General features: G+C 36.5%; 1 protein-coding gene across 4 annotated transcripts in view; it reads right to left on the bottom strand.

Annotated features, from left to right (window-relative positions):
• The window catches only part of WWOX (WW domain containing oxidoreductase), a 1215541-nt gene extending 1190443 nt beyond the window's left edge, over positions 1-25098 (bottom strand). For 3 of the 4 annotated variants that reach the window (XM_020964860.2, XM_020964866.2, XM_078149468.1), the window contains exons 1-4: positions 24833-25097; positions 12959-13023; positions 11582-11639; positions 9005-9183 (exon numbers count right to left, since the gene is read on the bottom strand). In XM_020964860.2, coding sequence (XP_020820519.1) covers positions 9005-9183; positions 11582-11639; positions 12959-13023; positions 24833-24939 — 409 coding nt within the window. In that variant the 5' untranslated portion in view covers positions 24940-25097. Of the gene's footprint in view, positions 1-9004; positions 9184-11581; positions 11640-12958; positions 13024-24832 lie in introns of all 4 variants that reach the window. The other variant, XM_078149467.1, reaches the window with a different exon arrangement.
• Positions 25099-25798: the final 700 nt, after the last annotated feature.

Below are 25798 nucleotides of genomic sequence, written 5' to 3'. Positions count from 1 at the left end.
TTCTTCCATGTTGCCCACAGTGGCCTTACTCATCCTTTCCCTCCTACAATTCTTTCTAGTTCCCTTTCTTGTCTTCCCTCATTGGAATGTAAGCTCCTTAAGGGTAGAGATTATCTTTTTAAAACTGCATTTATAGACTGACACTTGGCACATAGTAAGCACTGAGTTCTTGGCACATAACATTAAGCACTGAGTAAATGCTCTATCTATTTAGCCCAAATTTTAGTTTGTTTTTGAAAAAATTCAATAAAATTAAGTCAAGCACAAGATAAAAAGGGACATTCTTTAAAAAGCATTCAGTGATACCAGGACATGAAAAGAGCTGCTATCTAGACAAGCAACAAAACAAAAGCAACATAAATTGCTGAATAAAAAAATGCTTGGCATATCTTATCGATGAGTCAATCAACTATCATTTAAGTGCCTACTATGTGCCAGGCACTATGTTAAGTGCTGGGGATACAAGGAAAAGCAAAAATGTCCCTGCACAGTCTAATGAGGAAGACAACATACAAACAAGTATATATAAACAAGATAAATGAGAAATAGAGATATATAGATACGGATATGTGAAAAATTAGGAATAGTATCAGAGGGGAGGCACTAAAATTGAGGAAGACTAGAAATGGCTTCTCACAGAAGGTGGGACTTTAGATGAGACTTGATTGGACATCCAGTTCAAGATTTCAAATGGAGATCAGAGACTGGAGGTCAGCAGAAAGGTTAGGACTGAGGATTGCTAGCACAGAGATTATAAGTGTGATATGGATAAAGTCCAGCAAAAGAGATGGAGAAGGAACAGTCAGACAGGCAGAAGGAGAACCAGGAGACAGAAGTGGCATGGAAACCTAGAAAGGAGAGATGATCCAGAAGACAGGGATCAACAGTGCTAAAGGCTACGGAGAAGTCAAGAAGGATAAGGATTAAGAAAAGGACATTAGATTTGTCAACAGATCATGAGCAATTTTGGAGAGAGCACTGTGTCGATAGAATTTTTTTTTAATCAGCAAACTCCAAAATTTTATACATTAAAATTCAAAATATGCTTCCTAGATCATTAAAAATAAGAACATTATTTACCTCATTTGGATGTTCTTGTAGAAAGACATATTACGAAAGATGACATTGTTCTTAGGGCTAGTGAGAGCCAAGAAATTTAGGCTGGTAACTTTTCTGTAGAGAAAATTGTAAACAATCTAGCCTAACCTTAAGAGAGCTGTACAAATAAAACTTTCTATTAACCCAAATGACACCCTGAAAAAAAGATGAGAAATCATCTTGTGTCTAAATGCTAATGCTTCACTATATGTTGTAAAAAAGGATGACAGAAACTGTCTCTATTTTAAATACCCTATGATAGTAGGAATCTTAATAATTAGCATGTATCTTAGGATAAAAATTTAACAATGCCCAGAGTAGTACTGTAATTCTAACAATTTCTCCAAAAGCATCTAAGCTACTTAATGGTGATTGTCTTTTTATGTGAACAAACAAAATACCTTTAATTTTATTTTTAAAATTCTGTAATGTTGAAAATATACTTAACTTTTTAAAAAACTCTATTTTTAAAAAGTATAGAAGCAAGACTAGAAAGATAATAGTAAATACATATTAGTATATGTAATATACATTATATGCTTTAGGGGAAATGAGGTAGTATTTGAAGCTATAACTAGTTCCCAAAGACAAAAATTTCATAATCTTGAGGCAAACAGGTTGTTTTTTCCAAGAATGTCCAATAGAATAGCTTCAAATTCTAGTGGTGCGGTCAATTTTCTTTTTAATTTAATTTTTTAATTTTCTTTAAACTTTAATGTTCAGGGCATTGGCTATTTAAATATGATTCTCTCTATTTTGTGTAAATGGGTAGAAATCTGGCTTCAGAGCCAAGAAGATCATGTGACCCTGAGCTAGTCACTTATGCTCTCAGTGTTCTAGGAAATTCTCTAAGACTCTGAGCTGCACAAAAGGCACTGATGTCAACACCTGCATTGGTAAAGTGAGTTCTCAACCTGGGAGTTCCCTATTACAGTGGTATCACAGGTTCAACCCCTATGCCTTTCTCTCTAGTTACAACAAATAGTTAATGCGGCATTCTTAACACCCAGTTTTAACAAAAACTATAAGCCCCACCCCAGCACACATTAACTCCTATTATAAGCAATAGCATTAATATGGCTTTTATTTATAATAAATTGTATGCAACCAGGTAATTTTTAAAAAATTAACTCTGAATACCAATATCAAGGTATTTCAACGTAAATTCTAAATAGAACCATTCACATTTATAAATATTCCAACTTTGACTTCCTAAGAAATCACACTATTGACAGAACAGGATATTCAAAACCAATAATGCCATAGAAACATATGTCCTTGTATAATATGGCAGAATCTTATGAAAGCTGAATATTATCTTTTTACTAAACGAATCTTCTTACCCTTGCTACTCAATACCAAAAAAAGCAAATAAAATAAAAAACTGCACTAATCACATTTTCGCAGTTATTTCTTAGTTTCCACCATGAACTTAAGGCCTAAAATGATCTTAGTAAAATGTACTATTCACACACACACACACACCCCAAAAGAATTATATTAAGCTTTTGGCTCTTTTGTTTAATTATTTCAAAAGGCAACAGAGCCCTCTAGTGGAGAAATAACAATAAAAATATTAAGAAATTATAGTTAAAGCTCTTTTCATTGTCACTAAAATTCCACATACTTCTAGATTAAAGGGTAAAAGGGAGTGCTAAATACAAAATTAATTTTATTCAGTATAATCTCAGTTCTAACAAATAAATAGTTTTCATGGCTTACATTAAGTTATAAAAGTAGCTCAGGGCTAATTGGATTGTTTTAAGTGCTGACAAGCCATATTTTTAATACTATGTTGATAACAGAACTTTAATAAATGCCTGATTGAAAAAAATACTTTGATCATTTTAAAATATATGACAGTATAAACCAATCTGTTATAGAAACAATAGAGTTTATTGCCATCTTCAAAAAACAGTATTTATTAATTTTCATGTTAGGAATTAGAAGAACTAGAATAAAACTTCTAACATATTCAGTGGCTCCTCTATGGGTGGTTTATGGAAAGATATAGATGAGAACTGTACAGAATCAGAAGTAACGAAGGGGTTCTGAAGTAAAGGATGTATTATGTATTACATTATACATAACATAACTCAATCCATAGATTCACTCATGTTTCTAAGTATTTGTATGCTTTTATGCAAAGCAGTTTTTTAACAATTAATATGACTTGGAAACAGATTGAAAAAAAAGTTTAAAAGACTGCATTTTCTATATAAATTTTTTTCTCCTCCAAACCTCTCATTTTATATAGCAACAAGAGCAAGAAATTTATGATTTCAATAAGATACATAAGTGACATTTCTAATTTCGGATATCTTAGCTCCACAAATGATCTGTACATGTGAACTAAATAAAACGTTCATTATAAAATGACTACATGTTCCAATTTCTTAAAATAACTTTTTTTCTTTAAAGATGCACAATACTTACCTTGCCTCTAAGGTAATTTTCAAATTGTTCAATGACATCTCAGTGTTTTTCCAGGTATGTCACAGAATCCTCAAAAAATAAAACCTTTAAAATCTAAATTTTAATTCACTTGAATTTTCAATACCTTTGTGGAGCAGTGAAATGGTACAACCATGGAAAGCAACTTGGAATTATGCTAAAAAAGTAATTAAAATGTCCGTACCCTTTGGCCTGGAGTTCACACTGCTAGCTATATGACCCAAATAGGTCAATGATAAAAATAAATGTTTCACATATACCAAAATATCTATAGTTGAACTTTTTGTAGTAGCAAAGAACTAGAAATACAGTAGATATTCACTAATTGAGAAAAAAATTAAACCAGTTGTGGTATGTGAATGCAATGCAATATTACTGAGTTGAAAGAAAGGAAACAACATGTTGAATGCAGAGAAGCATGCATGTGAAGACTTGAATAAATTAAATCAAAGTGAAGCACAGAAGATACAGGAAAATAACATACCCAAAGACTAAAATCATGAGACAAAAGAACGAGCAAAACTGAATACTATGAAATAGTAATGTCCAAGCTTGGCTCCAAAAAAGAAAAAGGAGAAGACATCTAGCCGACCTTCTCTGCAGAGATGGGGTATTATGAGTGTGAGAAACTGCATTTAATGTCAGGCTTTCCCAATGCATTGTTTAGTATAAGTGAACTTTTTTTTTTACTTTTTTATTCTTTATAAATGGATGGCTTTCCATGAGCAGGAGAGAAGAGGTAAATTTTAGGAGATTTAAGCAACATGAAAAACAAAGGATATCAACAAAAATTTATTTTAACAAATACATACTATCTATGTGTGTATGTGTGTGTATTCATGTGTATATGTGTGTATATATACATACGTGTGTGTGTGAGTGTATGTATCTCAGATTTATTGTTTGCTTGAAGTTTAAAATTTATGTTGTTAATTTAGGGCAGGAGATGGGAAGGGGAGAGAGAAATAGCATAAAAACAGTCATAAGTTCCAAAAATGTTGAAAATCACTATTTTAAGGGTAGAGATCCCTCCTCCCACCCCAATTTACTGCATTTTCTGAATAGTGTTTTTTAAAAGAAAGAACATATTCCCCATTCTCATTAGCTTGAGCAGAAATGAGTCCCATCAATACCCAGAATCATAAGTTATTAATATTCAAAGTATATCATTGTCAGTATGAAGAAGTCCCAGTATAGGACTTGCCCTTACTAACCCCTATATAGGACTTGGGAGATAATAATAACTGGCATTTATGTAAGTTTTCAAAGTACTTGACATATATAATTTCTTTTGATTTTTTTTTTATTTTTAGGCAATTGGGGTTAAGTGACTTGCCCAGGGTCCCACAGCCAGTAAGTGTCGAGTGTGTTTGGTCTGAGGCCGTATTTGAACTCAGGTCCTCCTGATTTCAGGGTCAGTGCTCTATCCACTGCACCACTTAGCTGCCCCTTGACATATACAATTTCATTTGAGCTTTATATACCTACTCATCTTGAAACAAAATACAGACTTCATTATCCCCATTTGACAGATGAGGAAACTGATTCTCGCAAAAGCTAAGTGATTTTCTGATGACAATGAAGCTCATAAGTACATGAGGCCTTCCTGACCCTACGTCCACCCTGCTATCTACAATGCCAGGCTGCTTCCAATGACAATAATAGCTACCATTTGGGGCAGGTAGGTGGCGCAGTGGATACAGCACCAGCCCTGAAGTCAGGAAGACCTGAGTTCAGATCCGGCCTCAGACCAAACACTTGACACTTACTAGCTGTGTGACCCTGCGAAAGTCACTTAACCCCAACTGCCTAAAAAAATAATAATAATAATAACAGCTACCATTTGTATTATACTTTGAGGTTTTATAAAGCCTGACAAACACTGGGATTAAAGGAATTAGTGACTTACTCATGGCCACACAACTAATATGTATGAGAAGCAACATCTGAATCCAGGTTTTTCTGACTCCAAGACCAGAATCTTAACCAGTGTGGCACAATAGCTCTACAGGCTATTAATACAAAGGGGGGGGGGGAAATGGCAGCTGATTCAGCTTTACTTCTCTCTCTATAGGATTCCAGTAAACAACTGACCAGTCTGAGTTTCTTTTGGCATATCCTGCCCAAAAGAGCTCATAATGAGTGGTTTTGAAGTTAAGAGATATTTCAAAATAACTTTCAAAAGGTAATGGCATACTTAGGGTGGGTTGGGGTTGATGGGGACCTCTAGCTATATTTGAGAAACAAAAACAAAAATTAAGGTCTGAGGGAAAAACAGAGAACACTTATTAGGAAATAAGGCTTTAAAAACATCTAAAGAATAAGCCTATTTCTCTATAGGAAGAAGATTACTGTGGAAATTTTGGAATTCAAGGAAGACACTAACTATTCAGTCCCTAAGATTTTTGAAAGCATAAAGAAAAATATGGTAAATGTTATGTTTAAATAGAAATTCTATCACGGAACCTCAGTGACTTGAAAATTAAGCTTTGGAGATAGTCACCAATTCCCTAAATCCATGACTACCAATTTCAACACAATGCCCTTGGGGATACTTTACACAGAAATCTATAGATTTACTGAAAAACTCAGAAAGGCACTATTTTCTCCCTCACTTTTCTTCATGAAAACTGAATATGAAGATGACTTTTTTATAACATTATTTCCAATATCAAAAGGCCTGCTATCAAAAACACGAGCAATAAACAGCAGTAAAATATGTTAGACTACATAAAGATGACTGCACTTTACTGGTATATATTAAGCTGACTTGTTTATAGTAATATGAAAGAAAGAGTGTGATTTTTTTTTCACAAGTCCTCAGGGCCAAAATCAAAGTCAGACTTGCGTATTTAACTCCTAACTATTTTTCTTAGCCCTCTTAGTCTAAAAGTTCAAAAGGTAAAAGGAATTTTCATCATGACCAAATTATGAAAGTGATTTCAGAGTAAAGTTTTTAATGACTACTAGCTTTTTCAGGTTTACTGTCCATGGAATAACATAATCTTAGAGCTGGAAGTGAGCTTACAGGTCAACTAGCTGTGGTTGAGGGTATAGTTGGTTGGCCAATACACATCACTGCCCTCCTCTCCCTACTCACTGTGCCCTAGCTATGTGATCATCAGGATCAGTCAATCAACTATCAACATAGATATGATCTTTCAACACATAGGAGGTAACGAGGTTACCAACGGTGAGAGTACAGAAAGAGAAGTGGACCCTGGAGAGAACACTGAGGAACACCCATTTTAGGGACATAATACTGCTGAGGAACCTGTAAAGGAGTGTTTATACAGAGAGGAGGAAAAACCAGAAGGCAAAGATTATCCAGGAGAAACGAGGAGCCAACAGTATCAAATGCATTAGAAAGGTCAAGAGGGAAAGGACTGAGAAAAAAGATGGTGGATTATCTACAAGCCTCTTCAACCCTAAACTAAAGGAACCATCCACACGGAGTAATTACAGCTAAGTCAACACAAGAAAAAAACAGAACCACCCACCTTCCCCCAGCACCCAAGCAAGGTAAAAATCTTAGCAATCCACACCTGAGAACTTTAACACTTAGAATAACTGCTCATGACCCTACCCTATACCCCCTCCAAATGTTTGGCAGCAATAAAAGTAAGAAAACTCACAGACTTATGCCTGGGCCCTGGCCCTAGGTAGAGAACCTCCACCCTCCATCCCTGACGTCACAACTTAATTTCATTCTTTCAGTCTGTGAATTCATTTGAAGGTAGCACATTCTCAAAGCAGATGATAATTAATGCAAGCCCTGCTTTATAGAAACTTTAAAACTGTGATTTTTACAACCACTCAAAATACCCTGGAGTAAGGAAAGCTCTTGATACAAAGACCAGTATGTCAACAGTTTCTCTGATAATTTTGGATGTAAAATTAAAAGTCTAAAGAGAATAAATCATAGGACTTGGGACTGGAGGATCCTTAAGAGATCATTTAGGTCAAACCTCTATTTTATAGATGTATTTTACAGATGAAGATACAGAGGCTCATGGAGGGAAATGATTTCTTTAAAGTCATGCACATGTTAGGTAGCATGGGTTGAGATTTCTAAAATGGCATCTCCTGATCCCAATAACAGGTTTCTTTCCAATAACACTATCAAGACAGTAGTAGTAATAACTAAGATTAAATAAGGCAGTAAATTTTGTGGATAAAGGGAAAAAAAAGGATTCCCCAATTTTCACAAAAAAATAAATTCCCATCCCAAAGAAAAGTGCTCTTTTAAAATTAAATCTTATTATTAGAGCAAGAATAAGACCATGGGGACCTACTAGTCACTCAAGGAGTTTTTAATATGAAGTACATCAAATGCAATTGATAAGCTATGTATACTAATTAGAGAGAACTGCATGTTTTCAGGGAGGCTGACATGGAAGCAGAAACTGAACCCTGCACTGGAGCAGATGGGACAATGTGAAAAGTGGCTGGGGTGGGAAAGATAGAGAATACCACTGTACAAGTTCATTAGATAGTGGGGAGCTCTAACGACCCATCTAACAGGAGATTTTCCATATATACATAGAAAAAAAATTGTAACTAAAGGAAAGTGGGTGTTAGGTAGAGGAAAGAGCAAGGCAGTACTTATGGATTGTGTCTAGGTCAGGGATGAGGAACCTGCAGCCTCAAGGCCATATGTGGCCCTCTAGGTCCTCAAGTTTGGCCCTTTGAATCCAAACTTCACATGGTTCTGTGAAGTTTGGATTCAATCAAAGGGCCTCCCCTGAGGACTAGAGGGCCACATGTGTCCTTGAGGCTGCAGGTTCCCCACTTCTGGTCTAGGTCCCTGCAAGGCATAGCAGGGTCAAGGTTAGAACACCCACTGGGCCACTCCCTCAGTAACCACCAAGCAGGAAAAAGAAGCACCAAATGCTTACATCATAAAATGCCCAAATTCCTCTGTGGTCTCCAGGGGAAAGAGAAGTCACAAGTGAAAGGAAAGATATCAGGACTAAAGCAATCAATTTAAATCTAAATGTAATATCCTTAGTAAGAAAGTGCTATATTATTTTTCCAGCACTATACACTATAATCAGGTTAGCAGTATAAATACTTGTATTTTTGCCTAAACTACTCAGGTAACTATAGAGTTACTCTGTGTACTGCAAAGACCAAATTTATTGATGATGGAAAATTTGCATTTTGAATTTGTTGCCTGTAACACCTAAACTATAAACTAACTAACATCTTTGCTGAGTATTCAGTTTCAGGGTCAGGCCTTACATGATGCAGGCCTCCATGATGATGAACACAACTACTATGGGGTTTGCAAAGAAAAATCATCACTGCAACGACACATTAGGTTCAAGTATAATACACAAAAACATAATTTCCTAGAAGAAGAAAGTCGCTACACCAAAGTTACTATGATTAGAATTTTTGAAAGTGCTTCTCATTACAGCATTCTCAATAAATTTGAATACTGGCCTACCTATTCCTGAGTTAGCTCCAGTAACTATAACCACTTTTCCAGTGAAATCACGACCCTGAAGTATTTCCATAGCAGTAGTATTGCCGTCATATTTCTGCCTGGTTGGTGGCTTCTTTGGATTGTCATCAACAGTAAATGCCAGTCGTGGATCCAAGTATGTGGTTCTTTTATTTATGTGGCTGCAAAGAAAGAGGGAAAAAAAATCATGCTAACCTACAGCAGTGAACAAAGGCATTTATGTAAACAAAAGATATTCTTACTATTGAGGGAAACCCTTATTTTTTTACATACCAGAAGTCTATTATTTCTTTCAACTTTAAGACACAAAGGTCCTTTAGTTCCTCTTCTGACCTCTAGAAAAATTACTCTTACCTAGAAAAATAACTGCCTAATCCTTTACTTTAAGATTTCTTGAAAAATATGCTTTGATATGCAACAATCACTTCGAAATCAGATTCTTCAGAACGTCGGTATCAAAATCAAATAGAAACAGGATCCACTAAACCATACATAATACTGACCCCAGGCCAATACTGACTCAGAAAACCACATATTAATATTATCTATGTTTTAATGTATTTTTGTTAACTTTACTAAATATTTCCCAGTTACATTTTAATCTGGTTCAGGCTGCAGTCAGGACTATTGTGGGCCATGTGTTTGTAAGACACCTCTGCTTTAGAACCAAAAAACCACTTGGAATGGTTGTTTTTTGAAACTCTATGCTGCTATAACTGTAAATTCTATAGTACTTGGTTCTGACTTTCTACATAGTCTATATTCAATTCAATACATATTTGCTAAGCACCTACTAGGTGCTCAGTAATATGCCAGGAATCCAGTAGAGAAGCACAAGACATAAAATTAATAACAGTTTTTTAGAACTCAGATTATTAAATATTCCTTCCCTGAACTGAGCCTTAAAGAAAGAAAAGATTTTAGTTCAATTAAGCCATCACTTATTAAGTGTCTACTGTGTACAAAGCACTGACATGGTGGCAGACTGTTCTAATCATGAAGGATGGTATGCATAAGTGCACAAAAGTGGAGGAAAGAAGGAAAAATTGGAGACTGGTCAGTAGCTCAGCTTGGCTAGATGACAGGTTAAGTGAAAGATTGAATTAGACTAGAAAAGAATGAAACATGATTGTAGAAGGCCTTCAATACGGTTAGTTTATACTTTATCAAGTATTTGGTGGCAGTCTAAAGAAAAGACTAGATGATTACATTATCTCCCTCAGAGGGTAGTTGTGAAGAAAACATTTTTATATATCACTATAAGATTATGTATAAATGAGGCATTCTTATTCTAATTATAAAAAATTAATTTTCAAGTTGTCTTGACTAAAATTAAATGTAGTATATAAATGTTCAAATAATCATTTGAAAATGAACTAATAACCTACAATATTATTTAATAACTAGATATATGAAGTTATGAATGACAATTCATTTTAACAGAAATTTTAAAATTATTTCAATGTCACAATGCATTTGTGAGATTTTTTTCATAATATGAAGAATCAAAAAATCTCTTAAAAGCCAAACTATAAATCCTCATGAAATAGTAAAAGATTAGATTTCACTATCAATTCTTAAAAATCTTCACAAATAAATGGAAGGGCCTATCTTATGTAACAACCTCTAACCAAAATCAAAAGATTCATTCCTTATACATTTGTAGAGAACCATTAACTATTTGTAGAGAACTATTAACCATGTATTGTCACCAATTTAAAATACAGCTGTTCTACTAAAAAAAATTATCTAAATTGCTATTTGTTTAAAAATAATAATAATAACCTGTGTATTAATATTTTCCCTTTATTTCTCCCTGATGCTTCAGAACCTATTCTAGCCACTAAGCAGGGTAATTGATCCACAAGAAAAATGGTCTTCAGGAGGTCAATTTCTGGAAATACAGCAATCTGTCTAAACAGAGAAATTCATGTATGACCCCAATAACTTAGTAATGACTTGCTAAACTGGAAGAACACAATTACTATGCTGCAATTAAGAAGCTGCAATATGAGGAGTGTAAGGTAATAGAGAAACTTCCATAAAACAGTAGGAAATGAAGAAAAAAGAGCCAGATCTTGAACTGATAAAAGCCCAATAAAAACACAAATAGAAGAATTAACAATCAAACAAAAGTATTGAAAGACATAAAGAATAACACATAGTTTATTGAGATTTGTATGTTGAAGGTCTTTTTGAAGATTAATTTGTTGTATATATATATGGAACAGTTAATTTTATTTGTTATTTGTTAAGTTCATAATAAAATTTTAAAATTAATTAGTTGTTTGGACATTTAGTTAATTGCATTATTCTGAAAACATAATAAATAGCTTGTAAAAATTTAAGTCATATATGGTTTGGGTTCTATACTTATACCAAAATAGTAAAACCTAAGAAATCTCTCTTCCTCCATCCCCCCCCAAAAAAAAAAGTTTTATAGTTGCTTCATCTTTTCACCAATTAAAAAAATAAAATAAAAGAGACTTCAAGGTAAAGTGCCTGATAACAGTTTTTAAAGCAAAGAGATAACTACATTCTATATCTTTAAACACTTACTCAACAAAAAACACTTGTCCATTCTCATCTGTTTCTTGCTCCCATCCATAAGGCAGGTCTGAAACACAGAAAAGACTGTGAGTCTGCTTATAAAAAAGGAAAAATGTATTATTCCATATATCAATAAGAAGGTAAAAGACCGATGCTCATTCTCACCTCCATGCATTTGCTGATCCTCTCTTCATAATAAATGCCACTTTCCCTCTCCTTTTTGAGTAGCCTGATCCTACCTATCCCCGAAAAGCTTTCCACGGTGACTCCGTCATCTATCATTCATTTAGCAAAACTCCTATTGCTTTTGTTTTCTATGCTATATAACACAGTATTTTATTAGGTACTTGTTCTCTAATTATTTCACAGTTATAAATAAGACTTGTCTTGCTAATTCCAACTACAGATTCCAGTTTCTTTTGTTCCACAAATGCAGAGCATTCTACTTCCTCCCAACTATCTAATTCCTACCCAACCTCTGAAGTGCAGCTCAGCTCTTACTTTCTCCATGAAATCTTTTCTAACCACGACAATCTTCCAGAATGTGGTTGAGGATTTAGAGCTAGAAGGAACCTGAGAGGTCATCTAATCCAATCTCCTCATTTTACAGAAAAGGAAACCAAATGACTTGGTCAAGATCACACAGACACCAATTAGCACAGCTGGCATCTGGACCCAGATGATATTTTTGTCCAATCAACTCATAGCATTTATTATCATTAACTACTCAACAGTTAATTTTCATACCCTGCCTCATAACATCTGTCATACTGTCCTCTTTTTACATGTGTCTCATCTCCCTAATTAGCCTCCTTTATAGCAGGGGATCTATCTTATGCTTTTATTGTATCCCCTCTGGGTCACAGCACAGTGCTAGGCACATAAAAGACATTCAATTCTTGCTAAAAGGGTGAAAAAAGGTGAAAGATGAATATTCTAAGTGTGAGTAAATATAATGCTATAGAATAAAAATGTATGATATTATTATTTTAATATAGTCTTGATGAATAAATAAATTCTCAAAAATAATTAAAACTTCTCTATAGTAGCTTAAAAATATGATTTGCTTTTTCCCCATAATTCTGTAAATCACCTAGAGTAGAATAAGGTCCTTGAAAGAAAGAACTGATTTTCATTTTGTCTATGTATCCTCAGCAGCTATCATATTGCCTTGAGTGTAGTCAAATGCTTGACAAATTGAATTTGATAGTTACTACTTACAGACAGTTTACTCCATCAATTTTTCCACTCTTCTAATATCTACTCATAGTTATAATAACAACTGCCCGGACAGCACTCTGCCTACGACAGGATTATTTTGTAATTGATGCTTTGCGTGTTGGTATATTTAGCTATGCAATGAATAATCTAACGAATAATACAAACCTCCTGCTACTCGTTTTCTTTTCCCAGTTTTAGGATGTTCCCATTGTGTCTTCTCTTCAGTATGACTGTCAAAATACCCATAACACAATTAAAAATAAGGATAAGTTCCTAAAAGCAGTATAAACCATTCTAAAACTATTCCTCTAAAGGAAAAAATTTCTCCATGTTGATACTACTTCACAAGAGTTATCACTGGCAAAGGCCAGGGTTAACCAGAAGAACTCTGATTTTGAACCCAGGTTTTACTACCTACTCTAAGTCTAAGATGAGGAATCCTATAATCCCATATTGAAAATATGGCCAAAGAGTCAATTTCCACACAAATATTTTTTACTAGTCAGCTGCAAATATTACTTTTTCATGTATAAGTAGAGAGCTGCCTCTATACTGTCATACCTATTACAAACAGTAAACAAAAATATCACTTTGCTATGAGCAGATAATGAAAGGGTAGGTTCTGGTCTCAAGGGAAGACAGATAGAAACAGAATGGGAACCAATAGACCAGGCTGGGAGAAGGGTAATATTCAGTAACTATTTGGGAGAAAAATATGAGTAAAGAGAAAGGGATCCAAAACTAGACAGATATTATTTCAAACTCATACACTGGGAAATACAGTGGATTTGGGGTCTGAGAAGCTACATTCACGTCTCAGTTTTTCAACTTACTATTTCAGTTACTTCAGACAGTCAATTAATCAACATATATTTATTAAATACTTACTATGTGCCAGCCACTGGGGATATAAGTACAAAAAATGAAATATCTACTTGCAATGAGGTTACATATAAAAAGTACATATAAAAATCTATACAGCATAAATATAAAGCTAATAAATACAATTTTGTTGTTATGCAATTGTTTCAGTTATGTCTGACTCATCATGACCCCATTTGGGGTTTTCTTGGCAAAGATACTGGAGTGGTTTGCCATTTCCTCCTCCAGCTCATTTAACAGATGAGAAAACTGAGGTGAACAGGGTTAAGTGACTTGCCCAAGGTCACACATCTAATATGTGTCTGAGGCCAGATTTGAAGATGAGTCTTCCTGACTTTAGGCCTAGCACTCTATCAGCTTCCCAACTTAATTGCCCTTAATAAGCACAATGACAAAGTAATTGAATACAATATAGTTTGGGTATTACTAAATACTAGTAGTTGGGGGAATCATAAAAGATGATGGTGCTTGAGCTGTATCATAGAGGAAAAGAAGGACTCTCTGAGGCAGAGGTAAGGAAGGAGGTCACTGCAGGCATAGAGGAGATCTGCACAAAGGCATGGAAATGGAATATGAAGTGTCCTACATAAAAAACAGAGAGAAGGCAGGCTGGTTGGATGACTGAGTGGAGATGGGCTATAAAGTCCAATAAGACTGGAAAGATGGAATGGAGCTAAATTGTGTTAGGCTTTCACAGCTTAACAGAATTTATATTTTATCCTAGAAACAAAAAGAAGCCACTGGAGTTGGGTAAGTAGGGGAATTGCATGGTCAGATAGATCTGAACTTGAGAAAACTTAATTTGTACCAGGATGTAGGATGGACTAGAATGGAGAAAGACATGAGGCAGGGAAAACAAATTAGGAAATTGCTGCAATAATCTAGCCAAGAGGAATTTCAAACCTGAACTCAGGTATTAGTGGAATGAGAGGAAAGAAGGGATCAGATGTAAGAGACGTTTTTAAGGTAGAAATAGCAAGATTTGGCAAATGATTAAATATGTGGGATGAGAGAGAGTAAGGAGTTCAGGATAAGGCTGAGATGACAAACCTGGGATATTGGAAGCATGGTGGTGCTTACAGCAGAAATAGGGAAGTTTGGAAGAGAGAAGGTTGTAGGAGGAAAGATAACAAATTCAGCATTAAACATGTTAAGTTTGCAATATCTCTGGGACATCCAGTTAAAAATGTCCAATGCAGGGGGGAGCTAGGTGGCGCAGTGGATAGAGCACCAGCCCTGAAGTTAAAGAGGACCTGAGTTCAAATCCAGCCTAAGACTAAACACTTGACACAGCTGTGTGACCCTGGGCAAGTCACTTAACCCCAATTGCCCTTTAAAAAAATGTCCAATGGGAAATTGGTGATGAAATTAAGGCTAAGAGAGAAGACTGAGTTGGATGTAGACATCTGGGAGTTATCTGCATAGAAAAGATATTTAAAACAATGGGATCTGACAAGATTACCAAGACAAAAAGTATACAGAGATAAGAGGATCTAGCACTGAATCTTGAGGAATCTCCATTTAAGTGAGTGATATGGATTATGAGCCAGCAAAAGACACTGAGAACCCACAGTCAAACAAGTAACAGGCAAACCAGAAGACAGTAATGTCACAAAAACCCAGAGTGGAAAAAGCATCCAGGAGAACAGGGTGGTCAACAAATGCAACAGATGGACTGAGAGGGATTAGGACTGAGAAAAGACCATCAGATTTGGCAATTCAGAGATATTTGGTGAAATCAATAACTCAGTGTTCAACAAACTTAAAAACAAATTATTTAAATAAGAAATACCTATTTGATAAGAACTGCTGGGAAAACTGGAAAGTAGCCTGCCAGAAATTAACTTAGTCCAACATCTTACACCATACTCCTAATAAATTCAAATGAAATATGCTACCTTAATATTAAAAATCATGTCCTAAAAGTCTTAAAAGAGAAGCAGGTCATATATACCTTTCACAGCTATATTGGGATATGAATTTTCAACCAAACAAGGATTAAAGACAATTTAAATTTAAGAGATAATTCTGATTGCATGAAATTGCAAAGCTTTTGCAACAATGAAATTAATATACTTGTGATAAGGGAATCAGCCTACTAGGAAAAAATATATCAAAATTCTCAGATAAAGCTTTGGTATTCAAAATGCATCAACAACTAACAGAAATACAAAAGACCAAAAGCCATTCATCAATAGACAAGCGATCAAAGGATATGAAGAAAGTTCTCAAAAGAATTTCAAGTTATCATCAACTATTGGAAAGAATGGTACAATACTAATAAGAGAAACGTATATCAAAACAACCCTGAGGTTTTGTCCCATAGCTGATAAACTTAAAAAGATGTCAAAGGATAAAATAGTCAGCGTTGGAGGGGTTATATAAAGATACAAATGTTGTAAAGAATAAAACTGGCACCAAAGGAGAGATATAAGAAAACACTTCACCCAACTTCTTTGCATGGGGGAATTGAGGAGAAGTAGAGGAGGGGTCCATAAGCGTGAAACACTGCACATACTGTCAGAGTGGGGGGGTTTTGGAGGCACTGATAAATTTTGCTGATTTCTTTTCTCTTTGTTTTTTCTTTCTTTCTTTCTTTTTTTTTAAAGAATTCTATGTTATAAGGCATAGTTCTCTGGGTGGTTGTTGTCCTTGGTGGCTCAAAGAGAAACAAAGTTCTCTGGGAGGAAGAGGCGGACAGGGAAATTTTGGGCAATGCAAAAATATAATAATGAAAATTTATCCATTTAAAAAGAACTTAATGGGGGCAGCTATGTGGTGCAGTGGATAGAGCGCCGGCCCTGAAGTCAGGAGTACCTGAGTTCAAATCTGGCCTCAGACCAAACACTTGACACTTACTAGCTGTGTGACCCTGGGTAAGTCACTTAACCCCAATTGCCTAAAATAAACAAACAAAAAAATCAGATAAAAAGAACTTAATGGTAGCTGTGGAGAGAAGTTTCAATACGATAATAAAGTCAGAAGTCAGGTTGGAAAGGATTGAGGTGTTAATGAAAAGAGAGGAAGAGGAAGCAGCCAGTCTAGATAACTTTTCAAGGACTAAGGCCCAGAAAGGAACAAGGCATTTAACCTCTCTATGCCTCACTTTCCTTATCTATAAAATAAGAGCTGCTTTAAGTAATCTCCAAGGTCATTGATTCTTTGATTCTGATAGGCTTATTTGAACCTCGTACCTATCAAACCTCTAATTTACCCCATTTGAACAGAAAGCTACCACAAGCTGAACTGAACGATGAGTAAGAACATTAAAAAAATGTGAACATAAAGAACAACCATACTCCCAAGGATATCAAGGTTGAAAGTGTATACTTAGAACCTTACAATTCACAAACACCAAACAGCATCACAAAAAAAAATGAAGCTGACCATTTCTTAACAGAAAGAAAACTACTGGTTAATGATTTGGGAATCATATAAGAATGAACTGTTGGTATACAGTTGGAGCAAAAGTAAAAATCAGTACCAAATTAGAAGAGATGATAAATACAAGATAACATGCATAACTGCAACAGCTTCATACTGATCTATTATGGTAAGTCATAGATCCTCCTCCCACACCCAAAAAAATTGAAATTACTGTAGAAAACACTGCAAAGCCAACGACTTTTGACTATCACCATTTTTTTGCAAAATTTTAACAGATGAAGAATAATCACAACAAAAAGGAGGCCAGAAGAACTAAGAAACCCCCCTAGTCAGCAGTTTATCTCCTTGGCAAGAAGAAAGAGAAGCAAGCCAAGGACTGGGTTTAAAAAATGTAATCTTATTTATAAACACTACAGAGGATGGTGAAAGATTACAAACAACATGAACCATAAAGTAGCAAAAATCAGTGGGAAAAAAGACAAGTGTACAGAAAGCCTGGAATAAGGATCAAGTGAATCGTATCATACCAAGTTCATTCAAAGATAAAACTGTCAAGAAGACAACCAACACAGAAAATGGACTAGGTTTGTCAGCATTTCCGTGATAAACCATTTCCATCATCACTGACAACAGAACACCCCACAATTGGACCCTAACAACACCCCAGACCCCAATGCACTACAGGAGACACTTATGGAAATGAGATTAGAAAGAAAGACTGGACCCAAAACAAGTACACAGCAAAGAAATCTATTTTGGAGGTGGAACAATCTTTAAAACACTGAGGGATCATTTTACAAGATAACTAAAGAAAAGGAAATGTATTACCCCACCAAAACAATGAAAAAGGTCACAGACAATATTTTTACATTAAAAATATTTTACAATATTTTTAATAAGACAATCAAGACAACATTATGCCTGCTTTCTCATCATTATGAGATTTTTCTGAGAATGACAAATGTATTTAAGGCCATCTTTGATGAAAATATGACAATGAAACTGGCAGATTTGTACAATTTTCTATAACAGACATTTTTGCACTCACACAATTGTACTGAAAAGTACAGAAGATACAAAATGCTACAACAACAAAAAGGTATTTGAACCAGCAGAATAAAAAGCACCCTTAAAGGCTCTCCTCTAACAAGGAACTTCTCATGCATATGCTCATCATACAAGATTCTTTAGTAAATGCTACTAGAGATAACTAATTAATGACTCTTTGTTATTATCAAGCAAAGTATACAATAGATATATGAAGTTCAAAGGCATTTACCATTGTCATGAAGGTTGTCCTATACAGGAGTTATATGGAAGAGGGATTCCTACAGATTCTGAGATCCTCTAGTTCAGGTGTTCTTCACCTTTTTTGTGTCATGGAAACCTGTGGACCCCTTCTCAGAATGTTTAATTCATAACTGAAGGAAATTATAAAGTTTAGCTAGTGGTTAGTAAAATTAAACATGTAATTTTTTTTTCCCATCCAAGTTCAGACACTGAAATATGTCCCTTGGAATCCACTGATCTCAGGTTAAGAAGCCTTCCCTAGATGGTCCCAAGACCCAGAACACCACAGGACTGTGCCAAAGATTATACCAGAGTTCAGCCTAGTAACTCATTCAGGAAAACTAAATGAATAAAAAGTTCCTATTGTCCAGCCAGTCTATGACATTCAGGCAAATGGCCAGCCCACCAAGTTGCATTTAGGTGGACAGGTACTGCAAATGGATAATGAGTTGAGCCCAAAGCTAAACACGAGGAAGAAAACGGATGGAGAAAATAGCATAGTGCTTTCAATGATCTAAAGCTAATTCTCAGCCTCAAAATCCATCTTTTTAACATAGCTGTTCTGCCACTAATGCTATATGGTTGTGACTTCTGGAACATCCCATTCTCTAAGGATTCCAAGTTGTAAATAACCCAAAGTGTGTTGTCAGTTACAAGTGGATTGCAGCATTTTTCCAATGAAGAGCTAATAGGGAAGAAGTAGCATAAAAGATACCACAGATATGTGTGAGCTAAAAAGGAGGTGAGCTGGTCATGGAACAAGAGTAAGGAATAACAAACAAAAAGCTTATGTGCTACAATGGTACCTCTGAAATGTAAAAAGGACTACAGGAAGAGTTCTACCACATTAGGCTAATCCTCCATGGAGGATCTATGGGGCAAGGAGAAGAAAAAAATGAGAAGGCATAAATGGGTTACAACCTGAACCAATTATCACAGATCCACTGAAGTTAAATATTCATAGTGGTTTGTTTTTAAATAAAATTTTCACTGAATCATCAGAAATTGTCTATAGATATGAAAAGTTCCTTTAAGTTTTACCTAGTGTTAAGTTGGCATAATTCAAGATAATGTATAATGCTGATATTTCAATGTAACACATACTCTCCTAAGAAGCTTAATCTTTCACAGGTATAATTTCACTAAGCAGTGACTTTTTTTCCTAAAAATCTTATGTCTTTTTTTCCCCACTTAATAGTATTTTATTTTTCCAATTACATGTAAAGATAGTTTTCAACATTCACTTTTATAAGATTTTGAGTTCCAAATTTTTTTCTCCCTTCCTCCTTCCCCTCCCCCATCTCCAAGACAGCAAGCAATCTGATAGCAGTGACTCTTAATGGAGCTAAATCATGCTGATATACTGATAACTACACTAGATATAACATTTATCATAGGAAATGAAAATACAAAGGTCACCACTAAAACAGTAGGCCAGAGTCTCACAAGGAGTTTGATAAAGATTAACCAACCATATCCAATCATCATTAACAACTACTAAAATATTAAGAAGTTATATATACATATACATATATTTATATTTATATGGGAGGTAGTAGCCTGCTACTATGAGGTAAAGGTTATTAAACTAGAAAAGGAGGAGGAGGTTCAAGGTAGAATGCCCTGTTCTCTCTATTTCCTAGAAAATATTCTACAAGAAAAAGTATTCACAATTTTCTGCCTCTGGGTAGTTATTTTATTTCAAAATACAAAAATACTCAGCTTTCTACTTTCAAGGAGAAATAATTTATCTGACATGAATATGAGCTAAAATTACTCGTGTATGATTTAGTTTACCCCCGACCTATAGTTATTTCATTTGTATTCTCTTCTGGTAAGCAAAGCTCTCCATCTGTGCATGCTGTCATGTCAAAATTAAATTGCTAATTGCAAATGAACCCCTATAAAATCAAACTATTAAAACCATGGCTAAGTAGACATAGCTTTCTTCCACTGTAAAATGGGAATAGTAATATAACCAACAAATGGGAAAGAGCAACACTCCAAAAACAACAGATAATTAAAATATAATTGTTTGTAGTTAGCTTTGGCTATCTTATGTTTATTCTGGGAACAGATTTATCTACCTGTGGTTTTACTAGGCCATTATCAAAATTAATTTTCACACAACTAAAAACCTGAACGGTAAGAAAAAGTAGACCTGGGTCAGAAACTATATCCTGAATAATCTACAAAATGTTTTTTTAATCTCTAAATAGAAAAATATTGATTTTTAATTGTAAAAATAATTATAAAAAAATCTAAAAAGCCTAAAAATAGTTAAGATTTCAGCATCATTTTCTGAGACAAAACAATTTGCATACATTATATCATTTCAATCTCACAATAACTATATTAGGTAGTTAGTAAAAGTGCTATTACTCCCATTTTACAGATGAGCAAAATGTACTCCAGTAATTAAATTATTTACGCAAAGTCACACATCTACTAAGTCTCTAAACGAAACCTCCAATCCAGATCATAGGATCATAGATCTAGAAACTGGAAGGGACCTCAGAGGCCCTAGTCTAATCTCCTTCTTTTACACACTGAAAAACTGAGGTCCTGGGAGAGCAAGTTATTTACTTGAAATAACACTGTCAGTGTCAGACATTTGAACCCAGATCCTTCAATACCTGAGCTAACGCACTTTCCAAAAGGCTGCCAAAAGGCTAGTATTCTGGGGAAAAGCTAAGAAACAGGAATCAGAAGGCCTGGGTTCAAGTCTTGATTTGAGCACTTACTAGCCTTGTGACCCAAGGTAAGTCACTTAACCTGACAACTTTTTTTCCTCTTCCGCAAAATGTGAATAACATTTTGCACTACTTAGTTTGCAGGATTGTTCATAGAGTCATGGATTCAGAAATGGAAATGATGTTAAATAAGAACATCTAATCCAATTCCCCTCATTTTTCAGATGAGGAAACTCATCTGAGGTTGCAGAAGCAGTTAACTGACTTGCCTAGGATTACAGTTATTAGCAATAAGAGCTTCAACTATTGCCATAAATCTAGGGATTCTTTAACCTGAGATCTGTGAAGCTGCTTTTTCAAATTTTTGATAGTATTTTAACATAATTGGTTTGGTTTGCAATCCTATGTATTTTCTTTTATGCATTTAAAAGCACTGTTCTGCAGGTTCCAGAGGCTTCTCCCAATTGGCAAAGGGGTCCATGATATAAAAAAGGTTAAAAATCCCTGTGGTAGAAGAAGCACTTTCTAAATAATAAAGTACTATGTAAATGTGAGTTATATTACAATTTATTATGGCAACTCCAAGTTCCAATGTCATAAAAGTTATAAGAGTTGCTAACTCCCTGCCTCTGAGATACTGTAGTGATAAATGAAACTGACAGTCCCATACTTTAAGCCCAGCAGTAGAAAGCCGTCAAAACCGAAAAATGTTTCCCTTTTTTTTTTTACTGAATGATACAAAGAACTTCATTACAATTTATACCCGGTTTTGAAGATCAACAGGTAGTTAAAATCAGTAGAGATTTGTTTACCTTTTCTCTATTTAGGATACAATGTTTCACTTCAAATGTAAAAAGGTTTGGGGAAAAGATATGTTTGTATACACACATTCTAATGATTTATTTTCTGTCAACATGGCTTCACAAAAAAAATTTTTATTTCAATTTTTCTTTTGTTCTTTTTACCACAAAAGCTGAGGGTTCTAAAATATCATGTTCTAAAGACAGAAAACAGTTATTCCATTTGATAGGATGAATGTAACCAGTATGTGGCTACAAAGCGTTATCTAGGTTCCTTATTCCTTTACAGAAATCTTTGAATAGTACTGTTCTCTCAAAATATCCACTAAAAGTTTAGGGAATTTCTAGCTGATTTTTAAAAAATAACTCCTTTTTATTACTTTAAAGAAATAAATGGTGGTGGCACCATGGGTTCAATGGAAAGGGTTCTGGGGGCAGCTAGGCAAGAGTAGTGGATAGAGCTCTGGCCTTGGAGTCAGGAGGACTTGAGTTCAAATCCAGCCTCAGACACATAACACTCACTAGCTGTGTGACCCTGGGCAAGTCACTTAACCCCAATTGCCTCACCAAAAAAAAAAAAGAAGAAAGGGTTCTAGATTTAAATCTGGATTTAAATTCTGCCCCTACTATCACTACCTGTGTAACCTTTACTTATCTGTAAAATGACAGGGTTAGACTAGTTGACCTCTGATGTCCTACAAAACTGTCATTTTATGATCGCATGACTTTTTTAGGTTGAAAGGCAGCATAGAGAGGCCAGAATAGACCTGTGTAACCTTTACTTATCTGTAAAATGACAGGGTTAGACTAGTTGACCTCTGATGTCCTACAAAACTGTCATTTTATGATCGCATGACTTTTTTAGGTTGAAAGGCAGCATAGAGAGGCCAGAATAGACCTGTGTAACCTTTACTTATCTGTAAAATGACAGGGTTAGACTAGTTGACCTCTGATGTCCTGCAAAACTGTCATTTTATGATCACATGACTTTTTTAGGTTGAAAGGCAGCATAGAGAGGTCAGAATAGACCGGATTTTCAAGTCTCACCTCTGACACTTACTGGCTTCATTACCCAAGCAAGTTGCTTCACTTTTGCTTACCTGCATTGGTAGACAAAGTTTCATCATCTGGGATTTTCCTATTTCAATTAATGTTCAGGTTGCATCCCTAGCCTTATGATTTTACATTAAAATAAAAAGGTAAAGGGGCAGGTAGTGCAGTGGATAGAGCACTGGCCCTGAAGTCAGGAGGACCTGAATTCAAATTCAACCTCATATACTTACTAGCTGTATGACCCTGGGCAAGTCACTTAACCCCAAATACCTCCCCCCCCAAAAAAAAATTTTTAATCATAAAAGGGTGACAAATGAAACTAGAGGACTGAGGGGACAGAATCTGCAGTGTTCTTCCAAGGTAAAATAATAGGGTAAAAAAAAGCACCAATTTAGTATTTAGGTTCACACTAAGAATTCCAAATCATTGACAGGAAATATCCTTGTAAATATGGAAAATTATTTAATTATAGCAACCACTACTGGAAGGCACCCTCTGAGAAACAGGGAAAGATGGGGAGATGTCCCCTAGACTTGTAGTCAGTACATCCAAAGCCAAGCCACACAAAGGACAGCCTGCTTCCTCACTGATTCCAGAGAAACCACCCTTCAGCCAACACTTAAAGAGAAGAAATTCTTGCTAAGTATGGGATAGGCTACAACAACACTTGGAAAAGGAAGAAGTTGCCCTTGGAGGGGGAAAGACAAATTCCTTTTCATATGGGTAAGAAGTTCCCTTCCTCCTACAGCAAACAGAAGACAAGATGGGTTCCAAAAAGTGAGTGGATAAGCATTTATGGGATGTTGTAGGTGTGTGAAAGCATTTCCCCGAGGAAGAGTGGAAAGAGGGCTAGGTGAGAAGTGCGATAGCCCGACCTAAAAGAGTCCCAGCTCTGCCATGTTCTAACCATGTGACCTTGGGCAAGTCACTTCCTATCTCTGCATAAAAGGAGGGGGTTGGATTAGATTCTCCTCTCCCAATGTTCTATGATTCTATGGTGTTATGTGACAGTACCACTTCTAAATTATCTTTGTATCTCTTCCAACAGAGGGTTTTACACAAAGTGGATGGCTCAGTACATAGAGTGCTGGGCCTGAGTTCAAATATGAGCTCAGATACTTACTAGCTGAGTGACCCTGGGCAAGTCACTTAACTACTGTATGCCTCAGTTTCCTCATCAGTAAAATAAGAATATTAATGCTTGTAGTCTCAGATCCACAGAGTTGTTGTGAGGCTCAAATTAGACAATATATGAAAGTGATATGGAAACGATAGTTAATTTCAGGGTGAAGGGATATGACAGTGTCCACACATCACTGTGAAACACTTGTGAGAATGTATATCATGTAGAATTGCGTGTAAGACTGTGTATTTATAGGGGAAGGGAGGAAGTTTCTGTGCGTAAGCACTGAATGAGAATGTATCAGCGAGAGAGTGAGAAAGTAAGCTGTATGTACCAAATCACAGACTTGGAGAGGCCCTCTTCGTGTTATGCGTTAAGTATGTGTGTGCTTGTAAGAGCAGCTGCAGAGATATATGCACAAGTACGTGCAAGCGTGCAGGGATGACCGTGCACAGGTGTGTGTAAATGTGTGTGACTATAAGACCAGTCATGTAGGCATGTGCACTAGTGTGTAAATGTGGGAGGGGGATGAAGGCAGTCACGCAGGCATGTGCACAAGTGTCCGTGTGCGAGTGTGCATGGGCTCCCGTGCACAAGAGTGTGCAGTGTGAGTGAGCTGGCGCTCAGGAGTGGCGGGTAGCCGCCCGCACCAGCACCCACGTCCGGGTAAGGGGGAGGGGCGGAACGGGGGGCAAGGGGCACTGCGGGAGGCGGGAAGGGTCGGTGTGCAGGGGCAGGCAGACGGTGCGGCGCGAGGGCCGGAGATCTGAGGTCGGGCGGGGGCCACTGCCCGGCCCCTCCAGCCCCTTACTTGGCGAAGTACACCCAGCCGTCCTTGGTGGTCCTCTCCTCCCAGCCCGGCGGCAGCTCGTCCTCACTGTCAGTGTCGTCCAGACCCGCGTAGCGCAACGCAGCCATGGTGGGAAAGAGGCAAACTGCTACCCGCCTGGGCACTGGAGCACAAGCGCAGGCAAACCCCTGCGCGACGCCGGCTCGGCTCCGCTCGGCTCCGCTCGGCTCGACTCGCCAGCGCGCGACCCGCCGCTCCCCTCACCCTCCCGCGCTCCCGCGCTCTGATCTCTCGGTTTCCCTCGGAAGTGGGCATGCGCAACGCCGGGCCCTGCCCAGCGACGTCGGGCTCCGGGACGCTGCTAATGAGGAAGAGGCCGGAGGATGAGGAAGAGGCCGGAGGACGAGGAAGAGACCAAAGAACAATAGTCACATAGAGTTACAACGAAGATTTTATTTACCCCGTTTACCCCCGCCCTCGCTTCTTTTCTGCCCGACTAAAAGTCCTGGGGGCCAGAACTAGAAGCCCCGCAGCCAGCCGAGAATTTAGAACGAAGACGTCACCAAGATAGCGCCGTCCTGTTGCATTACTGGATGGACTGTTCAGTAGACTGTACTGGAAGCCTGAGCGCGAAGAGCCTGCTGGGAAATGTAGTTCTAGGCAGAACTGAAAGCGTGCAGGTATGGGCTGCCGCAGACTTTGAACTTCCTGGCCAAAACTCACAAATCCTTTAGGGATGCTTGACGTGCTGCGCTGGAGGTTCTTACAGCCGACTCTTCAGATGTTTAATGTGAACCCTTTACGCTTTGGAAATCGGCAAAAGCTACACAGTAGATTGATTTAGCTTGTTGATTGTCCAGACTCGAAAAAATAAATGGGAAAATTTTAATGCAGATTAAACTTAAAAATGGGTTGTGAGTACTTTTTTTTCCCCTGAGCTGGTGGTTAAACACTTATCATTTACGCTGCTGAATTCATTTAAAAGAT

This window comes from Phascolarctos cinereus, unplaced genomic scaffold (genome assembly GCF_003287225.1).
Source record: "Phascolarctos cinereus isolate Bilbo 61053 unplaced genomic scaffold, phaCin_HiC Scaffold_2;HRSCAF=192, whole genome shotgun sequence".
In the NCBI taxonomy this organism is placed as follows: Eukaryota; Metazoa; Chordata; class Mammalia; order Diprotodontia; family Phascolarctidae; genus Phascolarctos; species Phascolarctos cinereus.
The sequence above is the reverse complement of the archived record's forward strand: the minus strand, read 5'-3'. Positions and strand labels throughout refer to the sequence as shown.